Genomic DNA, 12736 nt, shown 5'->3' on the forward strand with positions numbered 1-12736 from the left:
TCATACTCTTAGATACTCTTTGATTGCCAGATTAATCTTTTTACAGCCTGGCTCGTGTGCCATTATCTTGCTCAACAGCCTCAATGGTTCCAACTACCCAGTTAACAGATCTCAAATTCCTTAGCCTTTGTATCTTTTTTTGGTATAGATGAGAGAGAGAGATGTCACTAAATGGTATCGGACTCTACCTTCTGTTTCTAATTAATGTGTTTATAGACATCTTCCCATATAATAAAAATACTCTTTATGTTTAATGAACACATAATAATCTATTATATTGATTTGCCATCAATTGTTTCCTAATCTTTATCAATAAACCAAAAGTTTCTCTTTTTTTTTTACTTGTCTTACAGTAATCCCTTTTATCCCTTTACTTTTTATTAAACAACTTTGTGTTTAAATAACTTTGTGTTTATTAAACAACTTTGTGTTACTTTACTGTTTAATCCCTTGATCCCTTTACTTTACTTTTTACTTGTTTTTGCTATTATAAACAGCGTAGCAATGTACGTTCTTTTATATGTTTTTTTCCCACTTGTCTGCTTATCACTATGAGAAACTTTACGCATCACCTTATTTCGTGAAGGTAGAAATAAGCATTAGGGTATTATTTAAAGTGCTATACATACAAATAAACTGTCAGAAATAAATATAAATATATACATTGTGTTATTATGATCCACATACAAATGAATTTCCTTTATATTTCAGCCATCAGTAACAATACCAACCATTAACAACTTTTGATGCTTTGTATGAGATCGGCATTGTGTTTTACATCCATTATTTTATTTACTATTTAATCCATAGAACAACCTTCTTTATCCATTCATTCAACCATCAAATATTTATTGGGCACCATCCACATGTCAGGTATTATTTTATCTGCTTTCATGGAACTTCCATTTTACTGTAGAAAATGGTCAATAAACCTGTAAACAAATACATTTAATAAAATATCAGATAGTGACAAATACCTACCTTTGAGATGAGCTCTATTTTACTTTCTAATCTACATCTTAACATATGAGGGAACTGAGGCTTTGAAAGAAGTGTATCTGAGGCTACCCCAGCTCGGTGCTGAAATGCCCTCCCTCTTTTTCAAATGTGTAGTTGTGAAGACCTCACATTTTCTTACTCAGTATATTGCTCTGCCTCTGAATTAGGATTATCTGCTGCTTAGACAGCATGAAAGCTGCCAGAGATGTAGACATCAGGAAGAATCTACTTAAACTGAAGACGTAGTCTGACAGTATTATTCTTGAATATATCCTGGATATAAATATTTTTTATTTGCTTTGTTTTTGTCTCAAACGCAACCCCACCCACCAACATGTATTAACTGAAAAATACTGAGTACCTGAGATACTGGACAATCTAAAGTGCTATTAAAATATTTAAATATCTTACAGGAGGAGTCGTTAAAACCTATCATAATTTAGTCATATGTAAGTAATGTGTATGGAAGCTATTTATGGAAATTGATACATGTTTTTATCATTTAAAACAAAGGTTCAATTCCAATGAAGGGTTCCATTATTCCTCACCGACCAAGACGTCATTTTGGTTCCTATGGTCAACTTCCGATGCCTTTCTCCTGCAGTCCATTAAATCAAGATTCGTTCTCCCCATATCCTCCTGGATCCACTACCTGTGTGGTACCTTTCGGAGCAGGTGCAGTGATGATGCAGGAATGACATTCCTAACTGCTCAATCTGAGGAGATATTGCTCAGAGAATGCTTTTGTAGGATTGAATTCCAAATGATGCATACGCACCACATCATTTCAATAGCAAAGCACTGGAATTACACTCACCTTTCCAATCTCTTCACTTTCATTGGACTGCTTTCCACTATCTCACTTATATATGCTTTTCAAAACTACTTTATAAAATTCAACAATGGGAATTATCTGGAAATAGTAATGTTCTTACTGAAACACGATGTGCTTTAAAAACCTATTGATTATTTTGGAACACAAGGAAGTGCAACAGTATTTGAAAATGTTTTGTCGGAACATTCTGAACTACCTACATATACCCTTCTAACTCTTTTGTGTTTTTCAGAAAACTCAAACTTTGCCAAACGATGTCCATCCCATTAAGCTATGTCCCTAGCTTCAATATTCTGATTTGGACTTTGAAATCAGAAGTACTGTTGCATTTCTTTAACGAGGGAGAAACGTCACTTTCTCTGAATCATGCTCTTTCCTTTGTATTAGTGAAGATTTATTTCATGGTCCACTAATCAAAACGTTGCAGCAAAAATAATTTCCTTGATCCCTGTTAACTCTGGCATTTGATGTTTTTAATTTATATACTTGAAGGTGCTCGAAAATTTCCCCTTGCTCAGACCGACTCTCTCCTGATGAAAATGCGCTCAGTGGCAAGCGATGAACTGCATGTGATGATGCAACGGAGAATGAGCCAGGAGAACCCCGTGCAGGCATCTGAGACAGAGCTTGCTCAGAGACTACAGAGGCTCACCATCTTAGCAGTTAACAGGATTATTTATCAAGGTGGGACTAGAGGATGAATATGTGCTTGCTCACATATGCACTTAAAAGGGAAATAATTTGGGGCGCCTGGGTGGCGCAGTTGGTTAAGCGTCTGACTTCAGCCAGGTCACGATCTCGCGGTCCGTGAGTTCGAGCCCCGCGTCAGGCTCTGGGCTGATGGCTCGGAGCCTGGAGCCTGTTTCCGATTCTGTGTCTCCCTCTCTCTCTGCCCCTCCCCCGTTCATGCTCTGTCTCTCTCTATCCCAAAAATAAATAAAAACGTTGAAAAAAAAATTAAAAAACAAAAAAAGGGAAATAATTTAAGAGAAAACTGATGAGGTCTCAAAATTCTCAACAGCATTCATTTTTTCATTCGTAACATTTACACTATTAAAAGAATGCATTTGCAGGGTGCCTGGGTGGCTCAGTTGGTTAAGCATCCGACTTCAGCTCAGGTCATGATCTTGCAGTTCATGGGTTCAAGACCTGCATCAGGCTCTGTGCTGACAGCTCAGAGCCTGGAGCCTGTTTTGGATTCAGTGTCTCCCTCTCTGCCCCTCCCCTACTCATGCTCAGTGTCTCTCTCTCTCTCTCTCTCTCTCTCTCTCTGATCTCTCTCTCTCTCTCTCAAAAATAAATAAACTTTAAACAAATTTTTTTAAAGAATTTATTTGGAACTAATAGTCTTGAATACAAGTCTACTTCTTAATGTGTTAAATGCAGGCCTAGAGTGACCATTGAGTTTAAAACAGGACAGCACCTCCAATATATTTTCGTAACTTTTCTTTGAGATAATGGTAGATTCACATACCATTATTAAAAATATTGCAGAGAGATCCCATATCCCCTTTATCCAGTTCCCCCAGTGGGTTCTGCCAAATTAGAGTTGAGGGTCATGACCAGGATATAGACATTGATACAGTCAAGAAGGTGAACATTTCTGTCACATGCAAGTGCTTCTGTTGCCTTTTGTTTTGTGGCGGTTTTTTGAAGTTTATTTATTTATTTAGAGAGGGAGGGAGGGAGAGCATGAGCAGGGGAGGGGCAGAGAGAGAGAGAGAAGAGAGAGAGAATCAAGCAGGCTCTGTGCTGCTAGCACAGAGCCCGATGTGGAGCTGAAACCCATGAGAAGAGCAAGAACCACAAGATCATGACCTGAGCAGAAACCAAGAAGTCAATGCTTAACCTACTGAGCCACCCAGCACCCCTGTCGCTTTTTTAATAGCCACACCCGCTTTGCTCCCACCTCTACCCCTTCCTTAGTCCCTGGCAACCTCTAATCTCTTCTCCATTTATTTTTTATCATTTCAAGAATTTTACATAAATAGAATCATCCAGTATGTGGCCTTTTAGGACTGGCTATTTTCACTTAGGGTGATTCTCTGGAGAGTCATCCCGGCTTCTGCACGTGTCAGCAGTTTGTTGCTTCTGTGTTTTGCTGAGTAGTTTTCCATAGTACAGACATACTGGAGTTTGCCTAGCCATTCACCTTTTGAAAGACCATCAGGGCTGCTTTCCAGTTTTTAGTTACCACAAATAAAGCCAGCTGCTAGAAACAGTTACATGCAGGTTCTTGTGTGAGTGTAAGTCTCCGTTCTCCTGCAATAAGGGAGGTTGTGTGCTGTGTTTTTGTTAAGAAGCTGCCAAATGTTTCAGAATGACTGTCAAATTTTATATTCCCACTGGCAATGTATGAGTGATGCATTTTTCTTCACACCGTTAACCAGTATTTGGAATTGTCACAATTTTTAATTTTCGCTATTCTGATAGATGTCTAGTGATACCACATTGTGGTTTCAATTTGCATTTTTCTCTAGGGGCTGCTGATTTTTGTATTTATTTATAAAACAGAATACCTACAGTAACCACTAAAAAGCCATGCAGAGAGATACCCTCAAAAGCACTATCGATACGTCAAAATGGAATTCAAAAAAAATGTTCAAGTAACCCCAAGAAAACAGGAAGAAGAACACAGTAATTGTTCATCACTAGAAAAGCATAATACATACAAATAAGGCTCTTCTTCTTAACTTTTCTAATTTGTACTTGGGGCAACCGGATCCCAGGCTAAACTCTGAAATTGTACCATTTTTATCACATGCTCAGATTTAATGGTACAGCACATGCACTGAAATGGCTCTGCACATCCAACTAATGTAAATATCACGTGGTCATTATGTTTGGTTTGTACAAGAACCTCGGAGCTTTAATAATTTCACAGTTTAAATCATCTTCATTAGTAAAGTAAATATTTAGTTCAGAATTGTATGACTTACGTAGGTTTAAATTTCTACATTGTTTTTGATGAATTTACTTTCTCTAGAATATTGTATCTTCTACGTCTAATACACTCGCTGCACATTTATATAGTGACAATGGAATTGGTGATTCCATAGAATATTTTTACCGTTTGTAATGGCTAGTTATCTAATTTTTTATTTTTCCTTTAATTCAAAGAGTTTAATCCAGACATTATTGACATTTTGAGTACTCCAGAAAATGCGACTCAAAGCAAGACCTCGGTTTCCCAGACTGAAATTTCTGAAGAAAATGTTCATCAGGAACAGCCTTCCATTTTCAATCCATTTCAGAAGGAGATATTCACATATCTGGTAGAAGGATTCAAAATATCTATTGTAAGTAAATTAATTGCATGGGACGTGTTCATTTACACAAAAGGAGTAGGTGTTTTATGTGTCTGCTTACTCTTGAATTATTATTATTATTATTATTATTATGAATTACTAGGAAGGTTATGTCTTGGCTTACACATATCTGACACCTTCACAATTGTATAGAGGATGCTAACAAGTATCAGGCTCCATTCATCACTGACACGCTTAGGTTTCTGTGGGCTACATACGCTCGACCCCAGGGGAAAAATCAGTCTGTACACTTTAGAGATACCGAAAGCCAATCTTATTCTAGCGGAACTCATAAATCGTGATTCTGCCAGTCTCTAAATCTAAACTAGATTGGGGTGTCTGCAGGTTTTATTTAGAGCCAAATGATTTACCCGGGGCCCTCAGGACTGGGGGTAATTGGAGAGCCAGCTCCAAAACTCAGAATAAATTCTGAAATGTACTGATTCCAGTTGTTTGTTTTTTGGTTTTTTTTTTGTTTTGTTTTGTTTTGTTTTTTTAGCGTTTATTTTTGAGACAGAGAGGGACAGAGCATGAACGGGGGAGGGTCAGAGAGAGAGGGAGACACAGAATCTGAAACAGGCTCCAGGCTCTGAGCTGTCAGCACAGGGCCCGACGCGGGGCTCGAACTCACAGGCTGTGAGATCATGACCCGAGCTGAAGTCAGATGCTCAACCGACTGAGCCACCCAGGCGCCCCCTGATTCCAGTTTTAAACCAGATAGAGGAGATTTGATCAGGATCAGGTTAGCCTCCAATGGGCCACAGTCGAAGCAGCTTGTCTGGTTATTTGTCAAGGAACATTGATGGTCATATTGATGGTCAGTTTATATGTAGTTGTCAGTTTGCGACCGTTTTACTCAGTATTTTAATATTCTTTATAATGAATCTTTCTCTTTCATATTGTAAAATCAGTCAATCTATTGTTCTTTTGATGGTTCTTTTTTTTTTTTTTTAACTTCTAAGCCCTAGGTAATTTAAATGACTTTAGCTTCTTAATCTATCTCTCTCTTTTTAAAAAAAATACAAGTGATATACAGTTTCCTATTTTAACCATTCTTAAAGGTACAATTCATTAGTGGTAAGTGCATTCACATTGTTGTGCAATTATTACCACTGTCCATCTCCGAAACTTTTATTATCCCAAACTGCTCTGTACCCATTAAACAACAGCTCCTCATAACCCCTCCCCCAGCCCCTGATAACGACTGTTAAACTTTCTGTTTCTATGAATTTAACTTTCTAGACACCTCATATAAGTTACAATATTTCAGACAATATTTGTCCTTTTGTGTGTGGCTATTTCATTTAGCGTGGTATTTTCAAGCTCATGTTGAAGCATGTGTCAGAATTTCATTCCTTTTTAAGGCTTAATAATATTCATTCTATGTCTATATTACGTTTTGTTTATCCATTCATCCATCGGTGGGCATTTGGATTGTTTCCACCTCTTGGCTGTTTTGAGCACTGCTGTTATAAATGTTAGTATAACCACCCGTTTGTAGGGATGTATGTGTCATTCTAATTTTGACTACTAAAAAAAAACATCTACAAAAAAACATGTCCCATGATCTTCTTTAGGGCTCTGAGAGGTCAGTATATTATTGCTTAGGAAGTCTGATCCTAATGCATTCTTGTTTTGCTTGAAGGGTTCAGGTAAAACCAGTGGTTCCAAGCAGCAGTGGACTAAAATCTTATGGTCTTGTAAGGAAACCTTCAGAATGCAGCTTGGCCGACTCCTGGTCCATATTGTGTCACCAGCCCACTCTTCTCAAGAGAGAAAGCAAATTTTCGAAATAGTTCGTGAACCAAATCATCAGGAAATACTGCGAGACTGTCTTAGTCCATCCCTGCAAGTAAGTTATCTCAGTACTTCGTAAGTAAAAACTAGCGGTGAAATAGGGGCGCCTGGGTGGCTCAGTCGGTTGAGCGTCCGACTTCTGCTCAGGTCATGATTTCATGGTTGGTGGGTTTGAGCCCCGCGTCGGGCTCTGTGCTGACAGCCCAGAGCCTGGAGCCTGCTTAGGATTCTGTGTCTCCCTCTCTCTTCCCCTCCCCTGCTCATGTTCTGTCTGTCTCTCTTTCTCTCTCTCTCTGTCTCTCAAAAAATAAATAAACATTAAAAAAAAACCATAGTAGTGAAATATAAAATTGTTCAAAACAAGAACTGACATTAAACTATTTTCATGCCTAAATATGGTTTTCTTACCAAACAAGTATCCCTGAGATCTTTCTTCAGCTACTCTATGCCAAACTTAGACTGACCTCCCTGTTTCTTTCCCATTCCTTATTTCAGTGCTTAAATTAAGAAATTCTGTATCTAAGCTCTTAAAAGATGCTTTGTGGTTTGTTACTAAATCTTCAAATGTTTTCTTTGTGTTCTCTTTTTAAAAGCATTATATTATCCATGAAACATCTAAATGGAGTAGCTCAAACAATAGTATATATGGTATATTTCCAAAAATACTTGCAGTAAGTTAAAATTTTTAAAAATGTGTTGATCATTTGGAATGATCAAAATTGACATACTTAAAAGAATTTCAGTCTATAAATTCTAACACTTAAAGAGTGATAGATGGAGAGTTTAAATGGTACAACCATTTTAAAGAGCTGTTCAGCAGTTTCTTATAAAATTAAACATACATTTAACCTGTGACCCTAAAATTTCATTTTTAGATATTTACCTAAGAGAAATGAAAACATATGTCCATAAAAAGACTTGTATAAGAATATTCATGTCAGCCTTTTTACTAAAAGCCGCAAACTTGTCAATCAACAAGAGAATGTATAACCAAATTGTGATATATTTATATAAAAGACTTTATACAGCAATAAGAAGAAACCAACTACGGATACACCTACCATTATGAGTGAAGCTCAAAGACATTGTATGGACTAAGAGGGCAACCAAATACAAAAAAGCCCACATTTCTGTGATTCTGTTCATATGAAGTCCAAGAACAGGCAAAATGAAGATAATGTGACAGAATTCAGGACAGTAGTTGTGTCTGTCAGGAAGGGGAAGGGAGAATGAGTTGATTGGAAAGAGGCATTAGGAGACTTTCTGGGGCAATAAAAATGTACTATATCTTATTTGGGGTGGTGGTTAAATGGATGTATGCAGTTGTCAAAACTCGGAAATGAACACTTAATGTCTGTATGCTTTACTGTATTAAATTGTACACCTATAAATACAGTAATCGATGCTACATACAGACAGGTATCCCTTTTACTACCTGGGAAACTCATATATCAAGAACCAAAAGGTTATAGTTTTGAAGTGGTGCTTTTACCTGTTCTTTCCAATGCTAAGATTCTCTCACATGCCCTCAGGGCATTGTCTTCCCTCTCCCAAGGCAAAAGCACATCCAGCCCACAGTCTCCTTCAGTGGAGAATTCGCAGTGATGTTCCTTCAAGCCTTTATACTCCACAGAGTTACCATCCGTCAAAACACAGCCCGGGAGTTGACAGTCCTCCTTCCCCCACCCCCGTTCCCCTTTTCTGTTGCATCATCTCTGTCAGTGGTGTCTTCATGAAGTTCAGCTTGGAACCACGGTTGAGTTTTTCCTCTCCCTTGAATCCATTTCATCACCAAGACCAGTCATTTATTTAGTTGTGTCTTTAACTATTTTCTTCCCGCTTCATCCTAATTCAAACTTCCACCTCTTGTGCTCAGATCCTTACAATAACCTCCTGTCCACCTCAAGACCACATTATTTTACCTGGTTTTTAAGATTATTATAGAAACTTTCAAACATACCTAAAAGTTGGGAGAAATCAGAGACCCACATGACCATTACCGAACTTTAATTTTTCATTGTAGTGCTTTGAAATAAATTTCAGGTATCAAATCATTTCACCTGTGAATACCTTTACCTTTACATCTCTGATTGATAAGGACTTTTAAAAAATTTGTCACAACTCAAGGGGCGACTGGGTGGGTCAGTTGGTTAAGTGTCCGACTTCTGCTCAGGCCATGATCTTGCGGTTCGTGCGTTCAAGTCCCACTTCGGGCTTGGTGCTGACAGCTCAGAGCCTGGAGCCTGCTTCGGATTCTGTGTGTCTCTTTCTCTGCCCCTACCCCCATCCCAAAATAAAAAAACATTAAAAAAAATTTTTTTTAATTTATCACATCCAATAATCCATTCTAACAGTAATCTAATTGAATAATCTAATACTCAATGATTAAATTTTCCCAATTTTCTTAGAATTTTTGTAATAGTTTGCTGGATTATGGATCCAGACAAGGCCAGCCCACATAAAGTATTTGTTTGAAGTATGTTAAATCTTTTTAATCCATGGTGGTTACCGTCCCCAACCATTTTTTAAAATGTCATTTATGTTAATGAAACTGGGTCATTTTTGTAGAATTTCCCATATTCTGGATTTAGCTGATTGTATCCTTTAGGATACCGGTTTGGATGCTTGACTAGATTCCTGCTCTTGATTTCATATTTGGTTTTGTGTTTGTTTTTTTAAAAGACTACTTTATTAAGAGTACTTTGCATTTTCCATTACAGCATAGCAGGAGACAGAGAATGTCTAGTTGCCCTGGTTTTCCAGACGTTGTCAGCCTGATCCATTCATTATAAAGTTCACCCTCAATCTTTAACCTAATAGTTTTAGCTGCCACTGATGATCGTTGCCAAGATCCACTTTTCTGTTAGGAGTTGTAAAATCGTGATCTCTCAGGGTTTCTCATTCCACCAGCATCTCTTAGCACTAATTCTTCTGTAGGGAGGGATATTCTCTTATCATCTATTTGGCGACCCCAAAATGTAGTCTGTCGGAAGGGCCAGGTAAAAGCTTGTTTCTTTTCCCTGTTTATTAATTTTTAGAATAATGAGTTGGTGCCCTAACAACCTCCAGTTTTTGTCTTTGTTTTTATTTTTGAGGTGTCATTATGAAATCAGGTATTTTTCATACATGTTATGAGTAGTTTCAAACCTTTCCAGTTATTATTCCATTTGATATTCAAATTAACACCTCTGTAGATTCAAGTTGTTGTGTTTTTTTTAACATAGCCTTTTCAATTTTTATCAAGTCAATGTGATTAACTTCTTTGCTTTCTGGAACACAAGAATGTCCTGACTCATCTTGCACATTCCTTCCCAGATCTGGAAGCAGACTTCTCCCCAAGAAGCCTCTGTTTCCTTTTCATGAGATAATGGTATTTAGAAATAACAAATCTAGGGGTACCTGGGTGGCTCAGTCAGTTAAGTATCTGGCTTCTGCTCAAGTCATGATCTCACTGTTCATGAGTTGGAGCCCCATGTCGTGCTCTGTGCTGACAGCTCAGAGCCTGGAGCCTGCTTCTGATTCTGTGTCTCCCTCTCTCTCTACCCCTTCCCCGCTCATGTTCTGTCTCTCTCTGTCTCAGAAATAAATAAACATTAAGGAAAAAAATTAAAAAAAAAAAAAGAATAGCATTAAAAATGTTTTAGAAATTACAAATCTGGGGACTAAGTACCTTCATTTCTGCTTGGTTGTCATTTCTTCTCAGCTAGGACAAAGCTAGGAAATACATATCTTTTTAGAAAGAAAAATGAATCATGAGTTCATACTGATATTTTCACATTTCCTTGAATTTTGTATTTGTATTTCCTTTTATTAATGTGGATACTCTTGATTCCTGAGGCCATCAGGATACTTACTTGCTCTATCTTTTTTGCTCTGTATATATAACGTTTTCAAAATAAGATGACCAACATTTTCACTAATAACAAGCCCAGTGAATGCAGATTAAGAATTCTTCATGATTCTCTTGTCCTTAGTGTACCATGAAAATACGGTATTGTAAAAGCACTTCAAATAATTTTCTCTATTCGATTATGCCACCAACTTCACCTAACTAGTGATGTTCTTTTTTTTTCCCATTGGTTTTCTATTTTTAGGGATTCCATTGGGTTTTATTTGTTCAGCTTCGTTTTTAATTATGTGAAATGTCTATCTGGTTCCAAAATCAAAGCTGAAACATGGCACATTCAGAGAGGGTGTACACACAGACACGGTGTATATATCATCCCCCCTTCTCAACACAAAGAAAGATAGCGAACTATGCACACTCTTCTGCCCTTTAAACAATACCTCACAGAGATCATTTCATAACAGTGTTTAGGGACCTTCTTGTGCCTTTTAGAGCTGCCTACAAGCTCCATTTGGAATTTGCTTGATTTTTAAAGCCCAACGCCTCTCTCCTGTCGTTATTACTTGAGTCTGATTAATTCCTCAGTCTGTAGCTCCTCCTCTTTTAATATCAGCTCATCTTTGTCTCTTGTAACCTCTGCCCATCCTATGTATCCTTACTGACATGCTGCTCTATTCGTGCTGTCCGCTCAGCACGAAGGACCTTCCCTCCTCTCCTTGTCCGTCTGTATACCCGTCTGTCAATTTCTCCATATGCCCGTCGCCCTTGCCCCACCTTCAAAACCTTCCCCCCTTTCTTCAGTCCATTCAGAGCTCTTCCTTCTTAGACACATCCCGGAAAATTTTATTTCACATATTTTAGTGTTTTATTATTTTCTAAGGATTTGTGTTTGATAGATTCATTTCCTTAAATCAGTATTTTGAGGGCTGAAAACAAGATTTTTCCTTTTTTGCATCCATCCCTAATAACACCTTTTCTAGACCCAGGAACTACAATCAATAAATTATTGATCAGGTGTTAGCATGAGATTCTAGAAACACCTTAAGTGTCTAAGAAAATTATGTGGTTTTTTTTGGATATTCAGGATGAATAAAAACATTTTTTATAGTTTTTCAAGGTGATTTGAGAATGTCACTGAATACTGAACTAAACTATTTTTATTAAAAAAAATTTTTTTTTAATGTTTATTTATTTTTGAGACAGGGAGAGACAGAGCATGAAAAGGGGAGGGGCAGAGAGAGAGGGAAACACAGAATCTGAAACAGGCTCCAGGCTCTGAGCTGTCAGCACAGAGCCCGACGCAGGGCTCAAACTCACGGACTGTGAGATCATGACCTGAGCCGAAGTCGGACGCTTAACCGACCGAGCCACCCGGGTGCCCCGAACTAAACTATTTTTAGATTACGTGAAGAGCATTACCTTTAAGACACACATATGAAAATAGTCTAGCCATTTACTATTTCTCTTTATTTGCCAACTCTTCTGGCCTTTTACTCGTAGAGTGTCTGTTCTTTTTTCTCTTTTGGTCAGGTAGCAGCTGTCTCCTGACTAAATTAAAATGTTGCATTAAAATGAGCGTTGCTATTTCCATCATCGCATATGTTCATCTTATGTTTTTTGGGAAATGACACGAGGCGATTCAGTGTGTTAATTTAAATATCACCCACAATGTAAGAGTTCTCAAGTTCATTTGTTGACATTTAATACTGTTCACAGTTTAAAATGTCATAAAGCCAAATGTAGTATTTGTATCAGTGTAAATTTGTAAAAAGTAAAATTCTGCATGTTTCACTTGTTGGCATAATTAATGTTGAAATAACACATAGTGTACACATAACAGTTAGGTGTAAGATCTATAGCATGGAAGGCCACTTAAAATAGGTGTAGGTTTACGAAAGACAGTTGTCATTACCTTGAGTAACATTCTCATTTCGGTTATAGGGCAGTTCA

The 12736-nt window shown here is 37.6% G+C and overlaps 1 protein-coding gene across 10 annotated transcripts in view; it reads left to right on the forward strand.

The window, feature by feature from the left end:
• LYST (lysosomal trafficking regulator) overlaps positions 1–12736 on the forward strand; it is a 194302-nt gene that overhangs the window by 124152 nt on the left and 57414 nt on the right. For 8 of the 10 annotated variants that reach the window (XM_086679617.1, XM_086679619.1, XM_086679615.1 and 5 more), the window contains 4 exons: positions 1513–1674; positions 2327–2518; positions 4955–5133; positions 6788–6994. In XM_086679617.1, the coding sequence (XP_086535743.1) occupies positions 1513–1674; positions 2327–2518; positions 4955–5133; positions 6788–6994 (740 nt within the window). The remainder of the gene's footprint in view (positions 1–1512; positions 1675–2326; positions 2519–4954; positions 5134–6787; positions 6995–12736) is intronic. The other 2 variants (XM_086679622.1, XM_025915077.2) reach the window with 1 other exon arrangement.

Source organism: Puma concolor, chromosome D2 (assembly GCF_028749965.1).
Source record: "Puma concolor isolate L17-30 chromosome D2, mPumCon1.1.hap2, whole genome shotgun sequence".
In the NCBI taxonomy this organism is placed as follows: Eukaryota; Metazoa; Chordata; class Mammalia; order Carnivora; family Felidae; genus Puma; species Puma concolor.